Genomic DNA, 22,391 nt, shown 5'->3' on the forward strand with positions numbered 1-22,391 from the left:
CTCCCGGCGCCGCGCACGGGGCGTCTCCGCCAATCACCGCGCCGCTCCGCGCGGGCCGCGCGCCGCCCGTGACGTCAAGCGGCGCCATGGCAACGGCGCGCGAGGGCGCGCGCGAACCTCCCCCCCCCTCACTTCCCCCACCCCGCGGTCACGCCCAGAGCCGGCGGCGGCCCCGCCCGAGAGCGCGCGCCTGCACCCCCCGCCCCCACCCCCGAGCAGAGCGGGGGGTCCCGGGGGTGCCGCAAGTTCGGGCCCGCGTCCCGCCCTTCCCGCAGCACCGGCCCCGGCCCGGCGGGGAGACCCCCGCACCCGCCCGTGGGCGGTGGAGCGCTGCCCGCGCCTGCGGCACAGAGCGGGGGAGGCAGCACCGCCTCCTCGTACGGCCGCGGGGTGTGCGCGGATGTCACCGCCGCCCCCGCGCACCCCCGGCGGGCTCTCCAGGCTTTGTGCCGCCCGGAGCGCCCAGTGTCCCCAGTAAGCTCCGCCGAGCCCCGTGCGTGGCTGGGTGGCTGAGCCCCCAGGGTACGGGGGGGCCGGGACTGTCCCGGTACAGGCGCGGCTGCGGGACGGCTCCCCATCGAACCGCGCCCCCGAGCCTCATCCTGCACCGTGAGCGCGACACATGCTGAGGGTTAAAAACGGGATGTCCAGAAGAAGATGGGAGACCCGGGATGCCGGCAGGGCCCTGGGGGACCCTCCCAGGGCTGGCGGATGGGCGCTCAGCGGCTCTGCAGGCGCAGGACGGTCCCTCTGGAAGCCTCTCCCTGGGACAGGCAAGCGGGCATTTCGGACAGCACCACCCAAACGTTGATGAGAACGTGCTGACAGGAGTAGGAAGACAATTAATAAACACTGCTGTTGTTGGAAATGCTTTTTCATTTTCTGAAAAAAAAAACAAAACAAAACCCACCCTGTTTTCTAAAGGTCTTGGAAGTCGGCATTCACTTGTCCCCTCTGAACAGCATGCCCCAGCTTGAATCCCTGTCTCAAGTATGCAGTGTCCTGACCTCTCCCGCTTTCTCCTGAGCTCTGGGATCAGCACTGTCTCACAGGATTAGAAATAAAATGGAGAGTAGTAAGACGGAGAAAGCACGCCGGTATATATTGTGAAAAGGGCCAGGTAGGCTAAAGGTTCTCTTCTAGATTCACGTTGTATCTGGCAGTGCCATGGGCCAAGAGATCTCCAGAGTGGGAGGGGGATTCCCTCCCGGGGACTTGCTGCAGGCTGCCGTGCCTTCGGGAGACCCCGGCGAGCTCTCCGCCCGGTTCCTGGTCGGTGCAAACCTCACAGAAAACCTCGGGCTGAGGTCACGTGCCCGGAGCTGTATCCCGGCTGTGGGGCCGTATCCCGGCTGTGGGGCCGTATCCCGGCTGTGTGGCTGTACCCCGGCTGTGGGGCTGTACCCCGGCTGTGGGGCTGTATCCCGGCTGTGGGGCTATCCCGGCTGTGGGGCTATCCCGGCTGTGGGGCCATAACCCGGCTGTGGGGCTGTATCCCAGCTGTGGGGCTATCCTGGCTGTGGGGCTATACCCCGGCGGTGGGGCTATCCCGGCTGTGGGGCTGTACCCCGGCTGTAGGGCTATCCCGGCTGTGGGGCTATCCCGGCTGTGGGGCTGTATCCCGGCTGTGGGGCTATCCCGGCTGTGGGGCTATCCCGGCTGTGGGGCCATAACCCGGCTGTGGGGCTGTATCCCGGCTGTGGGGCTATCCTGGCTGTGGGGCTATACCCCGGCGGTGGGGCTATCCCGGCTGTGGGGCTATATCCCGGCTGTGGGGCTATCCCGGCTGTGGGGCTGTACCCCGGCTGTGGGGCTGTATCCCGGCTGTGGGGCTATCCCGGCTGTGGGGCTATCCTGGCTGTGGGGCTATACCCCGGCGGTGGGGCTATCCCGGCTGTGGGGCTATCCCGGCTGTGGGGCTATCCTGGCTGTGGGGCTGTATCCCGGCTGTGTGGCTGTACCCCGGCTGTGGGGCTATCCCGGCTGTGGGGCTATCCTGGCTGTGGGGCTGTACCCCGGCTGTGGGGCTATCCCGGCTGTGGGGCTATCCCGGCTGTGGGGCTATCCCGGCTGTGCGGCCGCAGCTCCCCGAGCGACTCCCGCCGGAGCACCCGGACTCGTTCACTGATTGTTCGGAACAGCTCCCGCAGGAAGAGCCCCGGCGCAGGAGGGGCCTGTATTTATGTCTGCAGTCATAAAAATCTGCCGGTGGGGCAGAGTGAGGGGATAGCGTAGGAAGAGTGAGGTGCTTGCTTCCGGGAAAGCAAGAGGAAGTTATGGACGTAGTTGTGTTTTAGAGTGGCCGGGAGCAGGTTGGTTCGGTACCAGAGAAAACAGCACCTACAGGTTCTCCCGCAGATGCGCTGCCTCCTGCTCTTGCCTGCACGCCTCTCTCTGTCTTTTCGAGGCAGTTCCAGGACAGCTTCCCAATGTAGTCCTTGTTTTCCTTGCACCCTGCAGTGATAAAGTGACTGTAGACCTGAGAGTGAGATAAAGTGATCAGAACAGGGTCACTTCCATCTTCAAAACAGTGATCCTGTATTTTGACTGAATATCAAAAAGGTGCCACTTTAAGACCCTCATGGCAAAGCTGACTTTTCAAGAACTAGGCTTTTTTTTCATTGTATCATATAAAGAGCAGTTAGTTCTTCCGTGGTGGCATTTTACCTGCAGAGTTTGTTTCTGGATTTCTTACTACACTTCCTTGTGGCCTAAGATGTATGTTGGGGTTTGTCATAATATATATTGTACTCCACGTAAGTTTTGTCCGTCAACCTCTGTTATCTTAGACGTTAATTTAACAGTGGGATATTAAAAAAAATATTTCTCATCAGTTTTAGTTCCTTCAATTAACTCCAGGGTTTAATGAATTTCACTCATGTTCCTATGGAATATTGTTGGAAAGCCTGTGAAAAGAGCTAAAAAAAGCAAAATAGGCAATATTGTGTAGAGTGAAGCTCACCAGAATTTACTAGCTGTGTCAGGTGAGAACATCGCTGTTGCTTAATTTAAATGTGAAGACTATAACCTTCCTCTTTGGTTTCCAAACAATGCTTCATTGGAGTATACAGGTACAGAGGGGGATTTTGAAACAAACATTGTAAGGCTCAGGTTCATAATGTATTCTAATACACAATACTTCATCTTATCTGTTTTTATTTTTTACCATTATTTTCCACTTTAGGAAGCAATAGAAGAGCTTTAGAGCTGTACTTGAACACAGATGGTATGATGGCACAGCATTTGCTGCAACTTGTTTCAAGTTATGTTACAGAGTTCATTTTTAACATAAGCTAAAAACCCTTATTTTGTACAAGAGTCTCATTGAAATGGCAACCACCCAAATATAGAGCATACATTTTCAGAGGTACTTGAATATTTTCTGGTACCACGATGAAAAATTAACTGATACAGGAAAAATTGTAATCCTTAAAAGTGCATAAAGAACCCAGACTGTAGCATGCATTAGATGAAGCACAAGTGTGTATTGCTTTTTGATATTTCCAGGAAATATAGGGGAACCCCGTGTGAAGTAGGCTGCAATACTGTAGGCAGCATTAATAGTTTTATGGAAGGAAAACATTAGCCTTTCCATTTTGTCCTTTCCATTATTTTTGGTTTTGGAGTGAACGGAGCATCTACTGCAACAACCCTAATTGCCACTAACCATAGCTTTGTTTGCTAACAGCCCTGTGTGTCAATAGATGCTGCCCTCTTTCCCCTTTAAATGGGTTATTTTTGCCAAACACTATTTCCACTCCTCTGGATTTCATGAACGCTGCCATTTGAATCAGATCCAAGGAATTAGACATTACTCACCTTTGCATATGCTGTCTCTTAAACAGATACTCACCTGCTGTCTTCTATTCATATATTTCCTGCACTTTTCCCCCATTGTGGAATGTTCTATTTTGTCTTGCTTCTTGCAGTTTTCACCAGGGAACTCGATCTCTCAAAAACCTAGGCTTTAAGCAGCTTTTCTGTTCTTCAGATGCATTTTCTGTGTTGCTCTCCTCACAGCTTTTTGTTCAATGACTTGCACTTTCACTATCTCAGACTGTCAGGCGACAGCCAGCAGCAAAAACTCATTTGTAGAGTTAGAAACGTTTGCATATAAAAGTACATATATTCATGTTTATTTACACTCATTCTTACTTTACTTTCTTAAATGAGAAGAAGAAATGGAGGCATGGGGAGGGGAGAAAATTACTCCAGATATCTTTTATTTCCCCTCTAAAACAGCTTTTAGTTCTTCTTCCCTCCCATCCTTTCTCCACAAGTGCTTAGTTATTCTTTCCTGTGCTTAAATGTAATTAATTAAAAGTAGATGAGTACAAGGTAGGATTATCTCCATACTGGAAGAGGATGACAGGATTTTGTGGGGTCACCCTCACACAAACCAGGAAAGACAACCCAGGAAATCCATAGGAATAGCTCTTAGAAGTGGGTGAGTGCTGTCAGGACTGGAAGGCTCAGTGGTGGTGACTCTTGGTGCTAACCAGGCTGCTGCTAGAATATGGAGATGTTCTGAGTTACTGACGGTTAGTCTTTGTGGGACTTTTTTTCTTGGTGTTTTGTTTGTTTGTTTGTTTTTTGTTGGTTTTTTTTTTTTTCTGGGAACAGGAAAATGAGGAAAGGCAGCCTAGCAAAGGGCATTTCCCCAGAGACCAGGAGATGATTCTGCAAATTTACGGCCTGCAGAGGGAAGAAAAGAAGAGCTGGCAGCTCTGTCGTGTGCTCTCCTACTGTTAAAGGTTGCTTCCTAAAAATCCTGACTGTTGTGATTTTGTTACATACCTTTATGTGCTGATTCTCAGGCTACATAATCATATGCATATGGGTGTATTTTTATGCAGCCTTTGTGTGCTTCTGTAGGGTTTTGAATTTCCTTCCCCCCACTTAGCAAAAGTAAGATCCTTCAATTATTACAACCTTTCTAGAATAAAAACATTTCTTGACATTTTTAGGATTATATCGTACCGATCTTTATCTTTTTCCTTGGCCACTGCCTGTGATTTGCAAGCCAAACTTCAAGCTTTGCACAAGGGAACGAGATCTTTTGTTCACCTCCTTTGTAGTCCGATGGTGCTTTTGGAGCAACAGATACCCTTCGTCCTCGGGACACTCTTGAAGGTTGACCCACCTGAAAGACTTTAGTGAAGGATGCATGCATTTAGAGTATTCTTTTCTTTCTTGTTCCCTCCCCCATCCCCAGTGTTCTAAAATGAGTCAGATTCTGACTCTCTGTCTGGTGCCAGTGATAAAACATGAATTGTGGATAACGCTACTATTTTCCATCACTGAGTGGAAAGTAGTTGGAGCTGCTCGATCTCACAAGGCCTTTCTCTCTGCTTCATCAAACATTCTGTAATCTCCTCATCTGTCTGTTTGTAGTCTAGTTTTCTTTAATAAAAATTACAAATTTAGCCAAAGAATCAACAAACCAGTGAATCCTGCATAAATAATCCTTTACCTTGGATTCAAATCCTCAAGTGGTCTTGTATATGGATGGATTTAGGTATATATATTAGAGAGTTAGTGCATGGTGGGAAGTGTCCCTGAGGGTCATTCCTCCAATTCACCTGTCAGTAAAATGCAAAGATATTTTCCACCAAAATAATTTTAAAATGTTTGCAAACATCTTGTCAGCAGTGACAAGTATCCAAGAAGGATGTCAGGATACCCAACAAATAAATGCCATAGAAATGATGAATTGTATGTTACCACATCCCCTGATTCTGAAAAAAAGTAATGTAAAATAGCAACTGCCTTCACAGAACTTGTCACCAAGTGATGAAGATAAATCAGCACTGCTCTTTGCTTCCTACTGACCTTTCTGAGAAAGAAAGCTAGATGCTGGTCTTCCTTGTTTAGAAAAAGCTCCTGAAACTTATGAAAGACTGTAAGTTTTCAGAGAGGTCACTAAGAGCTGAATTTACTCTAAAGAACTTTATTTCTGACCCTCAGTGTATGAGTTGGGGGAAAACATCAAGAATTGGCTGCACTTACAGTGCTGCAATGACTCAGAAAGGAGGGTTTGAGAGGTCTGGGTGGTGAGGCTGTCACATACATATATGCATTTTTGTACTTTTGTATAGGTCCTGAATCTCATTTATTTATTTTATTGTAGTGTTCAAGCACGTTAGTGACATTGTAAAAGTGTGTAAATTCTTGAGTTGTTGAGAGAGCTCATTTTGAAAAAGGCATTGTACCATTGCTTTGGGTGTATCTGTTTTCTCAGGGAAAATCCACTTTGTATCTGTAACTGCACTGATCTTACAATATTAGATATGAACTCAAAAGTTGCATGTAAGAACAAAGTTCATCACTCATGAGTAAGGTTGATTAATCAGACTATTTTGAGATTCAGCAAGGGAGCAAGTGTTTTAGGGATGTTGCTGTAGTCATCAGAACTTTGAAGAAGCAAAATGAAATATCTCCACCATCAGCAACAAGAAGGAGATTTAATATGAATGTTTGAAAACACTTGGCTAGACAGAAGCCTGCAAGTAGAATATACATGGTTTATAGATTATGACTTTATTATATTCTCATTCCTATCTGCTTGCCTACTGCTGAGGTATTTGCATATATTCCAAAGAGCCCATCACATCTATTTTTTTCACCATTTCTCCCTACAGGTAGCAAGAGGGATGGTGCCAAGATGGGCACGCTGTGCCCTGAGATGCATGAAGGTGGTTGGGCACCTGCTCCTCTGGGAGCACTGACTGAACCTGAGTCCTCTGGGGCTGCACGTACGAGTTTAGCATGGCATTGATAAATTAACTGGGCATCAGCCTTATCCCAATCCTTCACACGGGGCTGAGTTACTGCATTACTGAATCCAGAGTAATCCTGTTCATTTGTAGATGAATACAGTTCTTTACTCTTTGCAAACAATAGCCATTGGGATTTGGGAACTCAGAACTCTTTAGCTTGTATTCATTTCTGCTGTGTGTAACTGCTCTTGAGTGAACAGGATAACACTTAAAAAGTGTTGCCAGAAGAGACAGGATGTCTTGAAGCAAACTTGAGTCTAACATCATCCTATTATACCTACTTTGATTTATTTTTGGACTTATTTTTTATTTATTTGTTCTTACTAGCTAATGTTATTTTAATGTTGATTGTCAGGAGAAAGGCTCCATAATGTCTTGGTTCAAATCAGTTGTGCCACTTAATTTCAGAGTTTCTTATCTTGCATGCATTTATCCTGAATTTGTCTCCTATTTTTTAAAGATAAATTATTTATTTTCTTTGCATTCTTTAGAAACAGAACATAGTTGTTGGAGTTGAAGGGATCAGAAAGAAAATACTAAGGTGCACGTCTCATAAGGTATGTTCTGAGGATTTCTGGAGGACCTAAAAAATGAAACAGCATAGCTCCTATAGGATACACACCAACTTCTAAACTCTCACTCTAAACATTTGCCATTAAAAGGATCAATGGATAACGTATTTAACCTATATTTGTATAAGGTAATCCAAGGAATTTTTAATACAGTGAATTGTTTATCAGATAATAATTTGAAGTTAAAAATAAAATGAGACAGCACTTCAAAGGTCATTTTATAAGGTGGTGCTTTTTTATTTCAAGAGTAAAAAACCTCATTAATCACTTACTGGTATCTGAACAGTCTGATAGAACTGTGGATGGAGGTAAATTTACTAATATATTTTACTTAGATTTCCACAAGCCCGTGACAAAATTATCACAACAGGCTACTAAAGAAATTCAGAATGTAGTTTTACAAGGAAAACTTAGGCCTCTAAATACATACTAAAGTAACTTTATTCAAATTATAGGCATTAATAGCACTTCTAATCTTGAAGCTTTCTTAATGCAGGAGGAATTTACATTTTCTACTGGTAAAATTGCTCAGTTCCCTTGTTTTCACTGCCGAGCATGTGCAAAACCATCTTGACAGCTCCAGGCTGATAAGTCCCAAAGAAATACATAAAATAAGCATTTTCTTGCAAGTTTCCTCACAACTGCCTGTCAGCTTCAGTTTTGCATCCCAGCAACCAATTTCAACTCACTTTATTTTATACTGACTACATTTATCAGAATTTCTTTTATATTCTTGATACAATATTGAAGGAAGATCTCAGGGTCACAAACTGCTGCCGAAGTGTTAGACGGCATTTAGTATGAACAGGATCAGAAATTAAAACCTGGTGGTTTTTTAGCCTGGTTGACTTTGAAGTTAGGTTTGTGAGATTGTGTTGTTTATCTCTCTGTACATTTAGCAATTCCCCTGAAAAACTTTAGGACTGGGTTTCCAGCAAATTTGAAAGATGAGCTGAAATCTCAAGATAAACAAGGTCTGTGAAAAACTGCAGCTGTACAGAGGACAAAACGCGTAATGAAATGCCTGTGCTGAGGAAGAGGCAGGTGGATGCAGCCCTTACACAGTGGCTGAGAGCTTCCAGCCTGATGGAGTGGGCTCAAAGTATTTTGATTGAGCATAGCACGTGCCCTAGAGACAGTGGGCCTTGGAAGAGAACCTGAGGTTGTAATGGCACAGGAGATTTTAGGAGACAAGGAACTTAAGACTATAAAAACAATCAATCAAACCCCACCTTGTTTGTTTAATTTCTTACAGAACAACTTGATTCTCTTGCCCTGCTTCTTCTTCCTCCTTTTAGCCCTGAACACCTTTTTTCCTCACAGGATCTCTGGAGTCTGTTACTATCTTTGTATTCCCTTTGCTCTCCTGGCTCAGCTTCAATTCCTGTAACTTAACCAGTCTAAGAATCCTGTCTGATTTAGAAATGAGGTCTCAGATATACCCTGGTGTGAGCCAGTTAATGGCTGGCTTTTTCTTCATCCAGGAAGTTCCACCAGGCTGTTAGGATGTGCTCCTGTCAATGGTTGTAACAAAACTAATTGGTACTTACTCCTTTCCATCCTGACTGGAGAATCTCCGGCTTTGATATTTATACTCCTCAAACATTTGTGGATTCTTATCATGCCCCCTAGTCAGCTACCTGACATTTTGAAGACCCAGCTGTTGTGTGTGGGAGCTAATGAGTCTACTTTAAGAGAGGCTAACTAGAATGAAGCAAATTATTACCTTTTAATCTATGTGCACATTTCAAATAGTACATTGCAATGGTTTTATAATATTCTTATATGGGGTTTTACAACTGTCCCACAGGGTCTGTATTACTCTAAAAAACATGTGAGAATTGTATATTTTATAAATCAACTGATATGAGAAAAGAGAAACAAAGAAAAATGCCCTGCCTCCTTTGTCCTTTCTATCAGATTATTCCACAAGATGGATAACATATCTGGCCTGGAAATTTTTGTAGTTCTTCTCTGGTCAATTATCTAAACAGGATGCAATTAAGCTGATGTCAAAACAAAGACTACACACATGTATAGTACTGGGCTGTGATAAAAGCCGCTCTTCTACACAACTTCCAGCTTGTGAAACCTGACTGGTTTTGCATAATAGATAAGCCCCAGGAAGTATAAAATTAGTGGGAGTAGTTGCAGTGTGGCCAAGTTACAGTTTTATAGTAGTTTGAAGGTCAGCAGCAAATTGACATCTACACCCAGTCCTGCAGGGAAAGGCTTTGTAGGGACAGAGCTCTCAGACAAATGTCCATATGATTTCCCTGTGTCCATATGGAAAAACCTCAGGCTGAAAAAGGGGCTCAGATCATATTTGCAAGCCAGCGCCAGAGTTACCAAGCCAATCTTTCTTGTCATTTATCTAGGGTAAACTTTGAACCTAAGCCCAAAAGAAATATATTTGAAGGAAAAAAATCCAGGTCTAAGGTCTCACAGAGTAGGGAGTAATTTTTTCACCCAACTTTTTGGGTTCTATTTTTTGTATTACTTAACTTGAAAAGGATGTTTTGATGAGAAAAAGGTTAAACTCCTGAACAAGACTACCAAGTTTATAGATGATATTATCTCTCAAATAGTTAATCTCTCACTTCTCAGTTAAACTATTTTGGTTTTTTTTCAAACTTGGCAGACTTCTGGGTTGGCTAATTAAGAGTGCAACTAGGCTGTAACCAGATGATCTTTATGATATGATAAGCAACATGTGAGCAGCAATAATAGCAGTAGACTAACTTCAGCATGCTGTGAGTTGCTCTGAGCTTCACCAACAGATTTGTTGATCAGTTCCAGATTTTACAATGTCATTTTTCTTCTTTTACAGAAAAACTGTCACCAGAGCTGGTTACAGCTCACGCCTGCAAATGCAAAAAGTTTTATGAAGACAACAGTGTACAGGAAGACTTGCTAGGCTATGGATTAAGCCAATTATTCAGAGAAGGTGAAGAAAATGTTCCATTTACTGTGAAAACAGAAAAGGAGGGTAATAAAAGAAGAATGAAGTCTATCTAGTTTCAAAATTTGGCTGAAGAAAAAATCACTATTACAGTTGAGATCCACAGATAGTCTCATGGGATGTAGAAAGGTCTATACTGTATCCTGCAACTATCAGAAATCATGTGGGGTAGGGTTTTTTTAAGAAGCAGTTTATAAGACAAAGTGGAGATTTGGAGGTGTCCAGCTAGAGCTATGGTTGATGTTCAGGCAGGAAGTTCTCAAAATGTCCTGAATTCCAGGCTTATATCTGTCTGTCAATGCAGTCTACAGCTGCTCAGCACTGATGAAGAAACTCTCTGACTCTCTGACCTTTTTGTTTTCTCCATCTCCTACTGGTAACTGGTGATGAGGAAAGCACAGTTAGGAGTTCTCTTTCTGATGACGCTTTTAAGTTCTTGGTGCATAGGCACTTCGTCTGCAACACCAAACCAGCATCTGGACACAAACTCAGGGAAGATTTTGCCTACAAGTGTTTGGTAACAAGCTAGACTGACATACCTTCACCTCTGCTGTAAATGAAGCCTCTCCTGGCACTTGTGCAGTGTGCCACTCCCAGGAAGATCTGGGATTTTGCTTGGCGTGTCCTGCCCCTGGCTTACACATTTCCTGGCACCACTCTGACATTCATACAACAATTTATATCCCCAGCAGATCACTTCTCCAAGTAAATATGGCATAGCAGCTCAGAGGGTGGTTGAGGACTGCTCAATACATTCATTTGGATATATGGAGCACTAAAGTGCTCTTTTCCTGTGCCTTGGTGCTTTGCCACCAACCAAAAATTCCTGCCCTCCCTCCTGCCGTGATCTTCCTCCCACAGACCAGCCTTGCTGGTGATTTTGTCTTGCTCCTCCCTTCCCCAGCAAACTCCTTGCTCTGACAAATTCTCCCTTGGCTACAATAGCTCCTGGCGGGTTCCTCCCAGTCTGTGGTCATGGCTACTGGGGTGGATGTGAGCCTACCTGGCCCCAATGCCACAAACTCTCCCTTTTCACCCTTAACAGCCTGCAAACTGCTTCAAATTCATGAATCCATCCTACATATAATTCAAAAGCACATTTTCTTCAGAGGAAAAATAAATTACAAAAAGAAAGTGTATCTACCTAAAGCTAAGCCTCTGCTGTTTTGGGAGTGGAAAAGAATCCCCAAACAAGATGACAAAAATGCACAGTATATTATTTAGATTACTGTTGTTCTAACTGAATATTTTTACAGATCTGACAATTATTAAAAGGATTCAAAAATTGTTTTTCCCTGAGTGTTTTGAAGTCAGTCTCCATGTTTGTTAGAGGTCCTTTTCTCTGCTCTTTTGTACCAAGGTCCCCAAGTAAGATAATGTTTTTCCTGGGTTTTTTTTGGGGAGGGTCTTAATTAATCTTGATTAGACATTTTTAGAGATGGCTGGCTGCCACAAAACCATGGATACTGCAAAGGCAGTATTTCTGAGTTGTGGTACTCGTGGGGGCTTATTTGGTAACGTCGTGGCAGGATCTTTGCTGGACCAAGTACATGCTGCTCTTTTCATGTCACACCTGCTGTGTCTTCCTTGGAGCATCTGTTCCTTACTGTCAAGGGACCCTGGGCAGCTGGCTGTCCACACCGCCAAAGGGAATGTCTTTTATCAGGTTGGGGGGCATTAACATGTGGTCTTCTTGTGGAGATAACAGCAGTGGGTTTCTGCATGTTTGTTTCTTCCCATCCTTTTCATGATGAATTTAATCAAGGTCTGATTTGTTATATATATGGGGCGGGGTTGTATTTTGTCATGCTGCTACTGCTGCTAGGGAACCCTGATACTCCTCAGAAAGATATCCTGAGTTTATTTTACACAGTAATCACCAGATAAGATGCAAAAGTAGTCCTTAGGGCACAGAGCAGGACCAAATCTTTTCACCCTTGTTTGTGAGCTCTGGACAGCAGACCAGCTGCTGTTGCCCTTAGGATCAATGCTTTGTTATTAAGTTTTGGACAAATATGACAAACATTTAGCAGGAGCTAAGGATCCCCTTGTGGAGACTGATAGCAAGAGTGCACCCTGAAGAAATGGATTTGCCTTCTCTCAGGTGGGGGAGTGGATTGAATTTGGGTCTTCCATGTCCTGGGTGGGTGCTCTTCCCACTGAAGTGCTGTGTTAAGGTGATGGGGAAGAGAAGGTAGGCAATTTCATTCACAGTTGGAAAGGAAAGCTTGCTCTTCTCACAGCTCTACCTTCAGAAGAAACAACTCTTAATCCCTGGCAAAAAAGAAATTCTTCCGTTCAGCCTGGATGTGGGCAGAATGAAGTTGCACCGTTGGAGAGATGGTGCAAAGGATGTGGATGCCAGGCCTGTGCATGCAGCAGCAGCAGCAGCAGCAGCAGCAGCAGCAGCAGCAGCAGCAGCAGCAGCAGCAGCAGCAGCATTTTCAGGAAAAAACTGACATGACTCTGATGGGGCTCTGTCATGCACAGCAAGTAAAAGGTGTAGGCAGAAAGTCTGTCCTTTAGGAAGTACCAAAATCTTGCCAGAACTTGACGTGAGGTGGGTGGGGAGGAAAGGGAGGTTTCCATGTTTTATGCTGAAACAACATACATATTCACAAGTGTCCATGTTCGTGGTCTTTATTGCTGTGCTCGGTTTAAACAGGAGCCAGTCCCACTTAGAAGGCAGCTGGGTACGGGATGGGCTGTGGGATGTTATTGATACTTCCATAACACTTGTGTGTAAAGATGTCAACCTGTGCTGAGATACAGTTAGGCTAAAAACACAGCAAGCTGGAATCCCTTGGAGAAACAGAAAGATAGATGATCTGCCTGCAGATAAACAAGACAGTGGCAAAAATAGTACCTGGTCTGTGGAATGAAAATCCTGGAATCAGCCTGATTTGTCCTGTGCTTCCCACAGCTCGCAGACAGATGTGAATATGTTGGGTTGAATTGTAATCTGTTAGATCTAATTAATTACAATGTATTAAATAATTAAAATAAAGAAGATCAGGCACAATCAAATTTCAAAACAAAGAGATTTAGCAAGATTAGGCTGTTAACACTGTACAGATGATGCCATTAATCTTGGGGAAGTTCCAGCATAAATGATACAATATCTAGCCAGCTGGGGAATGGTAAACTGGTGGCAATACCAGGTTCCTAGTGTAAGGGAACAGGTGTATTTTCCCATTCCATTTTGCAACCTTATTTTTAGACAAGAACAAAATACTGAACATATCAAGACATGTATATGTGTGCCCATATACCCTAGGTGTGATGGCTGTGAGTCATACAGCTTGTGGACTTCAAGGAGACAGAGTTCACAGCTTGAAATGCTCTGTTAATTATATATACTACTGTACTTCCCATTTAAGTTTGTAAGACTTATTGTTATTTGTGGCCACTTTAGCACTTGTGAAGCTGAGTTTGACTGACAGCTCTGGGGGCAGGAGTTGTTCTTTGTCCATAAAACAAGTACAGCCCTTCAGGAGATGAGAGGGGGCGCGGGGCCCCATGCTCATTCCTTTCCTGGCCTCTCCAGGATCTCATCATCACTGTTGTCAGCAATAACACATTTATGACACTCTGATGTTTGTGGGAAGAGCCCACTGTGTGGTTCACGTGAGGCCATGTTCCCCCCTGGAAACCCAGGTCTGGTGGAAGGTCCTGGAGCCTGGGCCATGTGGAGCTGCAAGATACCCCAAAGTTGTTTGCTGGAGGCTGAGCATGGAGAAGAACTATTTTAACAGTTGCTAATGCACAAGCAGGTGAATGTGACCAAAAGCCTGGCCTGCAGTTCACAGGTAAAATGATTTTACCAGAAAAAGAAATTCTTTTTAAAGACCCAAAGAACAAAGACATTTGAGGCCTCCTCTGGGAAATAAGGATGAGCAATCGGAACTGCTGGTTTTCTTTGTATAATCGAATACTGTATTCCTGGAGGGATCTTTTTAGTTCGTTCTTTGCTCTTTCTGGTTCCTCTCTACAAAGTACACAAGTTGCAGTACAGAAAATAGCGATAGTTAAAGAGAGATAACACTGTACTGAGAGAATTTAATTAATAAGTCCTTGTGGGACTGAATGGGTAAGTATGGAAAGAATAGAGGAAGATGAGCAAAAAGAAATCCTATAAATGTGTGACTGTATTAAATATTTCATTGAAATAAAGAAAAAGATGCACCAAAACAAGTTTAGAGTTCTTGAAAAACCTAAAAAATAATATTAGGCAATGTATTTTCTTTTCTCTTTTGATTTTGCTTTAGACAAACTTAGTACAGTGGCGCTTCCAAGGAGGACACTTTAGCAGTAGACATCTGAAGACCTCAGAAGGGACTGGGGAAACAGGAAAGAGGGAAAAACTCCCTCTTTTTTTCTTAACCACCACCTTCCACAGTTGTTCAAGAGACACCCATGAAGTCCTGCATGGGTGGATGCCACGTGCACCAAGACACAAATACTGGGCACCCATTGCCCTGCAGCACACAGCAGGCAGGCAACAGCAATGCTGTTTAATCTCAGGCTAACCCATGAACAAAATATTTTTGTCATACTGATCTTGACCTCTCTTCTGTCCTGTCAGCTCCCAGTGCCCTTGGGTTGGCTGAATTTGCTCCTGCTGGTGGCCTTTATATGGTTCACTGTCCTGGTGCTTGTGTTGAAACTGGGCTTTTAGGTTTTTCACTAGATCTTGGAACTGCAAATTAAAATCACATATCTGTGCTTTTACTGGAAGCTTTGCTGAGGTCCAGAAGTTGCTGGAAGACTAATACTATTCACCATTTACTGGCTGTGAATTATGTAGCTACACATATTTTTAATTTCCTTTCATTTATTTGTGTGTGCAGGACCTCTGTCATGACCAGCAGGAAATTCTCCCCTGGGTACAGAGAGGCAATTCAGCATCTGTGCCAGCCCTGGCTTGTAAAAGCCTGGCAGCTCTTGACAAACAAAGCCTAGAAATGTTGCTATTAAAAGCATTTATTGAATAAATCTATATGTGACAAAATGATAGCTGCAAAAAAGCAGTAGAATTGTTTTTTAATGGATAAATCTTATTTGAAAGGTAAAGCTGAGCTGGGAAAGCTCAGAGAACAGTCACCTGAGGATAGAGCTTTGAGCAACGTGGGAAAAATTAGAACCAATATGAACAATATAGAGGATAATAGATTTGAGAACATCTGCTTTGAGTGAAAGCTTTTATGTAAAGAAAAGAGAGGATAAGCCTGGATTTAACTTTGGTATTTGAACGTTCTGACAAATAGAGATAGCAGAACAAGCCCTGGTTCCTTTAGCAGGCCTGCAGCAGCCAGAACAGCAGGAGCTGGTTGCCCTGCACAGGTCCAGCAGTTGCAGAGGGGTGCAGCGGGCAGGGCTCTGCCCCCCAGCCAGGGCACAGCAGAGCTCCCAGGCCCAGCACTGCTCTGCACCTCGGCCACATACGGCCCCAGCCAGGCTGTGACAGCCTGGGTGCTGAGGGAGGCACGGTGCTGACACCTCCCTACAGGGCAGAGAAAGGAGCAGGGGAACAGTGATTGTGTAAAGGCTCTTGAAACAGCTGAAGAGCAGCTCTGCTGGAAATCCAAAATCACCATGGGACATGATCCTGGTTTTACGTCTCTCTGCTTAAAGTGTCTTTGCTTTGGCCTTTCCTGGATGATCAGAACTTGGTCTAGACAAGAAGCAGAAAAAAAAGGTCATGTTTAAAAAGTGACACTGGGACAGTATTTGGCCATAAATTTCTCCCCCTCCTCCCCCCCCACAACACTCGCTGTCTGAATTATTGCTTAGATACTGAATAGAATTAGTCCTGATGGGCTTTGGGTGGGTGATCGAATATTTCCTGTTCATGGATGGGAAACTTTATTAGAACTGGCAGTGGCAGATGTGGTAACCTAGAAGTGCAAAATATCCTTCCTGGGAATAAGGAGTCTCCAGCAAGGACAGACAGCTCCTGTGACTGCTGCTGACATTCATGAATGCAGTATGAGAGTACTCAAACTAACACAGGAATTTCTTGGCACACATAATATCCACATTAGGAAAATGTTTTATATCATTTGAGAGATGGTCTAGCTTGTCCAGCCTCTTCAAAGAGATTATTGGAGAAACTATGAAAACACCGTATCAGGATTATAAAGGTTTATTGGGAGCTAGATAGAAGTGAAAGGGAGGACTGAAAAATGTTATGGAAGAATGAAAACAAATAACATCTGAAAGTACAGCATCAGAACTGAATCTGCTGAGGACTCCTGGATGAATGTCACATGCAAACTTGTATTTAGAGAAGATACTTGAGAAGCAATGAGTTCAATCTAGCAAGGAACAGATTTTTCAAAGTCAAACATAGGGAAACAGTAAGAAGCACCTACTATGTTTGGAATATTACACATACAGGTGCAAGTGCCCAATTTAGAAATGAGTCTGACATTTCTGCTCACAATCTAGGAGCAAGTGAATGTTTGTGTGCACTATTGCTGTAAATCAGTCTTATCACCTATGAATATCTTGCTTTTGGAAATGTCAATATTTTCTGTGAAAAAAACCAAAAAACTCCTCTCTTCAGTTTCTCTTCAGTTTCTTCCCAAAATAGGATGCCTAATGTTGGTAAAATTATTTCAAAATTTATCTCACTGGCTTTTCTACAACAGCCGTTTCCCCATGTACTGCTTCCCAAAGCAGTAGTGGTAGAGCTGTGACAGATCATCAAAGAACATAATGGGCTCAGTGCTTGCAAACCATTTTAAAGTAGAAAACATCTAATAGTGATTACTCCGTTATATTCACTATTACTGATCTAATAGTGAAACTCCCCCCCAATCCAATTTCCAAAATTTGGGCTACTTAAACCTTCAAAAGTGTCTAGAATCTTTAATTTCTACTATACTTTACTGTAAAAAAAAAAAAAAAAAAAAAAAAAAAAAAGAAGATGGATAAAAGAAATAAACTCAGATCAACACCTTATACAGGGGAGAATAGCTAGGAAATGGAGAACAGAAACACATTGTATTTGATTCACAGGTAACATACCCTTTGCATTAGAAGTGAGACAGGGTACCACCGTTGCATTGCATTCCTCAGTTAGCTGGAATGCCATGTAAAGCCCAGCTCTGCTGTCTTGTCTCCTTCCCTCCTTTGCCTGGTGGTTTTATTGTTCTGGGGATGAACATGGGATGCTCTGCTCCTTGCCAGCCCCAGCCACCCCATGATGGTTTGTGTCTTGGGAAGGGAGACCTTGATTCCAGATATTTTGCAAAGTGCCTGCTGTATGGGACCCTATTACTGGGAAGAGTAAGATGGCTCTGAGAATAGAATAGAATAGAATAGAATAGAATAGAATAGAACAGAACAGAACAGAACAGAACAGAACAGAACAGAACAGAACAGAACAGAACAGAACAGAACAGAATAGAACAGAATAGAACAGAATAGAATAGAATAGAATAGAATAGAATAGAATAGAATAGAATAGAATAGAATAGAATAGAATAGAATAGAATAGAATAGAATAGAATAGAATAGAATAGAATAGAATAGAATAGAATAGAATAGAATAGAATAGAATAGAATAGAATAGAATAGAATAGAATAGAATAGAATAGAATAGAATAGAATGAAACAGTTCTGTTGGAAGTGACCTACAGAGATCATCTAGTCCAAGCAGATATTAGATATTAGCAAAGCCTTCCGCAGGGGCTAGACAGCGTTTTGTCACCAAGTGCAGACATGCTGCAGATGCAGACCCCCAGCTCCCCAGGGAAATGTACACTGCCACATGCCCCCCACACTGGGGGATGCTGGGCACAAACAGCACAGGCACAGGACTTCAGACAGAAACACAAGGCATCAGCCCCAGGAAATAAGGCTCAGAGAATCACAGAATCACAGAATAAGCTGAGTTGGAAGGAACCTACAAGGATCGAGTCCATCTCCTGGCCCTGCACAGTACCATCCCCAAGAGTCACACCATGTGCTTGAGAGCATTGTCCAAACAGTTTCTGAATTCTGCCAGGCTTGGTGCTTGGTGCTCATGGCTGCAGCAGCCAGCACAGGACACAGGGACAGGGCAGTGTTTCCTGCTGAGGGTAAAGGCAGGGCCCCATCCTACAACAGCATCTCTGTCTTCACCCTTTCTATCTCCGCAGTAGGGGTGGCAGCAGCAAGCCTGGTTTTCTGTCACAGTGCTGCCCTTCCTTCCCCTTTCCTGTGGCAGGAGCAACTCAGCCCTGGGCCCTTGTTCTCAGGATAGCAATTCTCAGTGCCACCAGCTCTTCTGAGGAGCCTTTGGTTGATTCTGCCTTGAATTCCCCATAGCAGAGTGCTGCAGTTAAAGCTGGGGACTCACAGCAGTCCCTGCTCCTAAGGCAGCCACAGGAAACGTATGAATGTGTCCCTCACAGGAGTTCTTAAGGAAAAGCCAAATGCTCAAGTTATATTAGGATTCAGAGCTTGCAATCAGGTTTTGCACCGGCAGAATAACCTCATGGCTAAGGCAAGGTCAGTGAAACTGGAGAGCTCGGCCCATCTCAGCGAACAGGGATTTGAATGCACACATTCATTGGGAATACCATAACCACCAAACTGTGCTGCTGCCCATCTAGCAAAACCAGACCTTTTCACCACGGGACTCACTAAGGAGCTGCTGCCTCATCCTCCAGCCCTTCACTGCCTCTTTCTGAGGGAATTTAGGCAATCTGCTCCAGCCTTGAACCTGTACTATGAACTAGCAAAAGCACTGGACTCAGATGCCTTTGAAATCACTTTGTTCTATTTCTTCCAACAATTCCCATTTATATACTGTGACATTTAAGTGTCCCAGACCCTTGGAGCAGAACGACTGGGCAATTATAACCTGCATTTGTTGTTCAGCTTGCGCCCCCCTCCCGTGAGCTGAACCGTGAAAACAGAGCTCATTCCAGCTCCGCTCCTGTGAGCAGGCAGCACCATTTATAAACCTCCAGGATGGGCCTTTATGGCCCGTCCACAATGATGGATGCAGAACTCCTGCAGGTGCACAAAGCTGGATGTTCAGTCAGTCTGATCTCCAGATTCTTCCTTACACAAGGCCTAAAAAGCTTCTCAATAGAAAAGGGCTACTCTGAATTTCCCATCCAAAAATCCCATTTGTTTCTCTGTTTGCAGTCTCTCTTGTTTCTTGGCCTATTCACAATGGAAAATGCTGAATAAAGATTATTTATTATCAATCTTTCTGGGAATGGAGTTTTTAAATAAAAATAATTTAAAATAATCCTTTGTATTTCTTTAACACTTGGGACCTGGCTTCCTAGCTCTTGGCTAATGTTGACACTTCAGCCTTGTGATGTCTCTTCAGGAAGGTCACTGCTGTTATCCATGGATTACAAGTGGGAAACTGAGGCACAAAGGTCTTCAGTGGCCACTGGCATCCCTGCCTGCTGTACAAAGTGGATTTAGATGCAAAGCATTCCAGCATCAGGTCTGTGCCAGCCCTCTCGTAACAGGGCCAGCAGGAAGAGATGAGTATGAAGAATTCCACCATCCCAACAGTAGAGCAACTTGCCAACTCTTGCCTGGATATGGGGAGCTCTAAACAGGACTGATGTGTCACAGGGTCTGGGGCCTGTTTCACCTTCCATCACCACTGCTCTGGGGCAGTGACTCACACTGGGTGCTCAGGTAGGACAGATGACACAAACAACCACTGCAGAATCGCCTGGTGTTTTCTGTCAAGAGACCTTGATGAGAATCAGAAGGTACACTTCCAACACAGCCAATTCCTTTCCAACCACAAAGACATCCTTCCTTCCCCATGTGTATCTGTCACTTGTTTCGATAGCTGTTGTATTTTTCTAACATGAAATAAACACACATAATATGATTTTCCCCCATATTTCTCAAGTTTATCTGATGCAAACATATTTAGGAACTGGATAACAGAACAGAATGCCGGCCTTCAAACCATAACTTTTAAAGTTGGGTGAAAATTAAAGCAAAAATAGGTATTAAATTTGAGAGAGGCTAAAAAAGTTCTGTTGGAACTTGGAGGAATTTCAAATGTTATTTTTAACCAGACATTTAGCTCTTATGGGAAACAAAACTTAGAAGGACAGATATAATTAGGTCAGATATTGAGAAACTTATTATGCTTTGCTACAGATGATCCCAGGAGAATGCAACTTAAGCTGTTTTTTTGTATTAAGATTCAATCATGGTTTTTCACTTTTTAGTGTAAAATAAAGTAGGATAGAAATATGCTTTGTATTACTAACTGCTTCAGCATGTGAAACAATGGATGTTTGACAAGAAATCCGAGGACAGAAGGCAAGATTTTTATTTTGCTTTGTACCAAAATACATAACATTATGCTAGCATCTGTGCCTGCTTTTGTTCACTGTGTAGATACAATTGATTTACTGGTGGATCCTGGGAATATCTGATGTTTGGTATCTCCCAAGCACCACTGTGCAAATATTAACTGCACCTTACAGCATTATTGCAATGCAGACATTATTCCTATTAAAAGTGGGCAAACTGAGGCAAAGAGCCCCATACGTTTGATCAGCCCTGAGCCTGTTTCACTGCTGCAGTCAGGACTACAGAACTTCTGCCTTCTGCTCCCACTGTTTCTGCAGAGATCCACCTTGACACGAGAAGTAGGTGCTTCATGCAAAACCAGGGGAGAAAAGCCTTTATCAAAAGAAGAAAGGAGCCAGTAGGTGGCTGATAGTGCTTTTAACACATGGATCTGTCATTACTCACAGCATTTATCATGTCTGTTGCTGTGAAGCACACTGTTCTTCTTTAAAGTAGGTGTCTAATTTGAGGGATACTGGTTTTCCTAGTTTTCCTAGCAGCTGCAGTGATCTGGGGAGGGAGACATGGTGAGTTGCCTGCAGTGAGATATTGCACATCATTTGTTGTAAAGTCTGCTCAGAGAGAGGTGAAAGTGGACTGGAGTCATGCTAGGCAGGTCCTGGATACCAAGTTTTCCCAGCACAGCCCCACTGGCTCAGGAGTAGAAAAAACCAATATTCTCACTAACAAAGATTTTCTGGCACCTCTCCTGGAACTCAAAGCCAAATCAGACACAACACATAAAGGTGAAAAAAGCTAGATAGCCTGAATTTTTCAAGGAGATGGTTTAACTCTGTCAGCAGCAACAGGTCTCCATTGCTAATGTAAAATGGTTCTCCATCCTACAGGGAAGTTGTGTTTATAGTTATTAACAAAACTTTTGTAGTGTAGGATCAAAAATGCAAATATCTGCAGTGACTGGAGTATGTGGATTTGAAGTTTGGGTTCAAGCCGTCATTGCATATGAATGAAATACAAAGAATCTCTTCTTGTTTCTAGACCATGTACAGGCCAGAAGTGGTTGTAAATCTGAACAATGGATTTATCTTGAATCCTTCTTGAATCTGAAGGAAAGAGCAGCCAGATGCAGTGGCAGGACCATCTAGAGCTAACTAAGCACACTCAAGACAAGCTGATTCAACTGGTGTTTGCCTGGAGCAAGACTATGCATCTAACATGGCATAGGAGAAACATAAAAGAAGCCAGGAAACAGAGGGTATTTAAACAGGAAACATCAACATTTCTTATATCTTTGACAAGTATAGGTGAAAGGCAACCATATAAATTCCTATAGTAAGCAAAAATCTCATTCTTGATCAAGAAAAAGTGGTGGAATGTAACTGATTCCAGTGCTGCATATATTTGTAGCAACACGAAAGTGTCATCCATCCCACTGTTCCCAATATTCAGGAGTTTACTTGCTATCTATACTTGTAAATGGTAGCAGTTGCAGTCAAAGTTTCCCTGTCTGCCACAGGAGGTATTAAGGTGGATGAGCTGTTCAGAATTATTGCTAATGACTACAAGGTAGTGATATTGCTCTTCACCTTCAAGGTAATAAGTGGTGTCAAGCTATGACAATAATTTCCTGTAACAAACAATGCACTTTTACTTTCTATTGTGAACTGTACTCTTATTGATGCAATAAACTGTGACTGTTTCTTCAGGCTGTGGAAGACTTCCAGTAACTCATAAAAGCCTCAATCATGTAATTCTGTTGGGTGCTGCTTCCTCCCAGAGCCT

At 43.6% G+C, this 22,391-nt stretch overlaps 1 protein-coding gene across 1 annotated transcript; it reads right to left on the minus strand.

Moving 5' to 3' along the window:
• Nucleotides 1–128: 128 nt before the first annotated feature.
• Nucleotides 129–1,397, minus strand: LOC131575243 (cuticle collagen 1-like). Its single transcript, XM_058830399.1, has 2 exons — nucleotides 911–1,397; nucleotides 129–821 (listed from the first exon to the last, which is right to left on the minus strand). Exon 2 carries the CDS (start codon nucleotides 576–578, stop codon nucleotides 129–131), a length of 450 nt encoding a protein of 149 aa, XP_058686382.1. The 5' UTR covers nucleotides 579–821; nucleotides 911–1,397.
• Nucleotides 1,398–22,391: the final 20,994 nt, after the last annotated feature.

Source organism: Poecile atricapillus, chromosome 2, assembly GCF_030490865.1.
Source record: "Poecile atricapillus isolate bPoeAtr1 chromosome 2, bPoeAtr1.hap1, whole genome shotgun sequence".
NCBI lineage: Eukaryota > Metazoa > Chordata > Aves > Passeriformes > Paridae > Poecile > Poecile atricapillus.

Bases quoted from the DNA above. Each gene is read 5' to 3' on its own strand.
- LOC131575243 (XM_058830399.1), bottom strand. From the start codon at position 578: ATGGGGAGCCGTCCCGCAGCCGCGCCTGTACCGGGACAGTCCCGGCCC.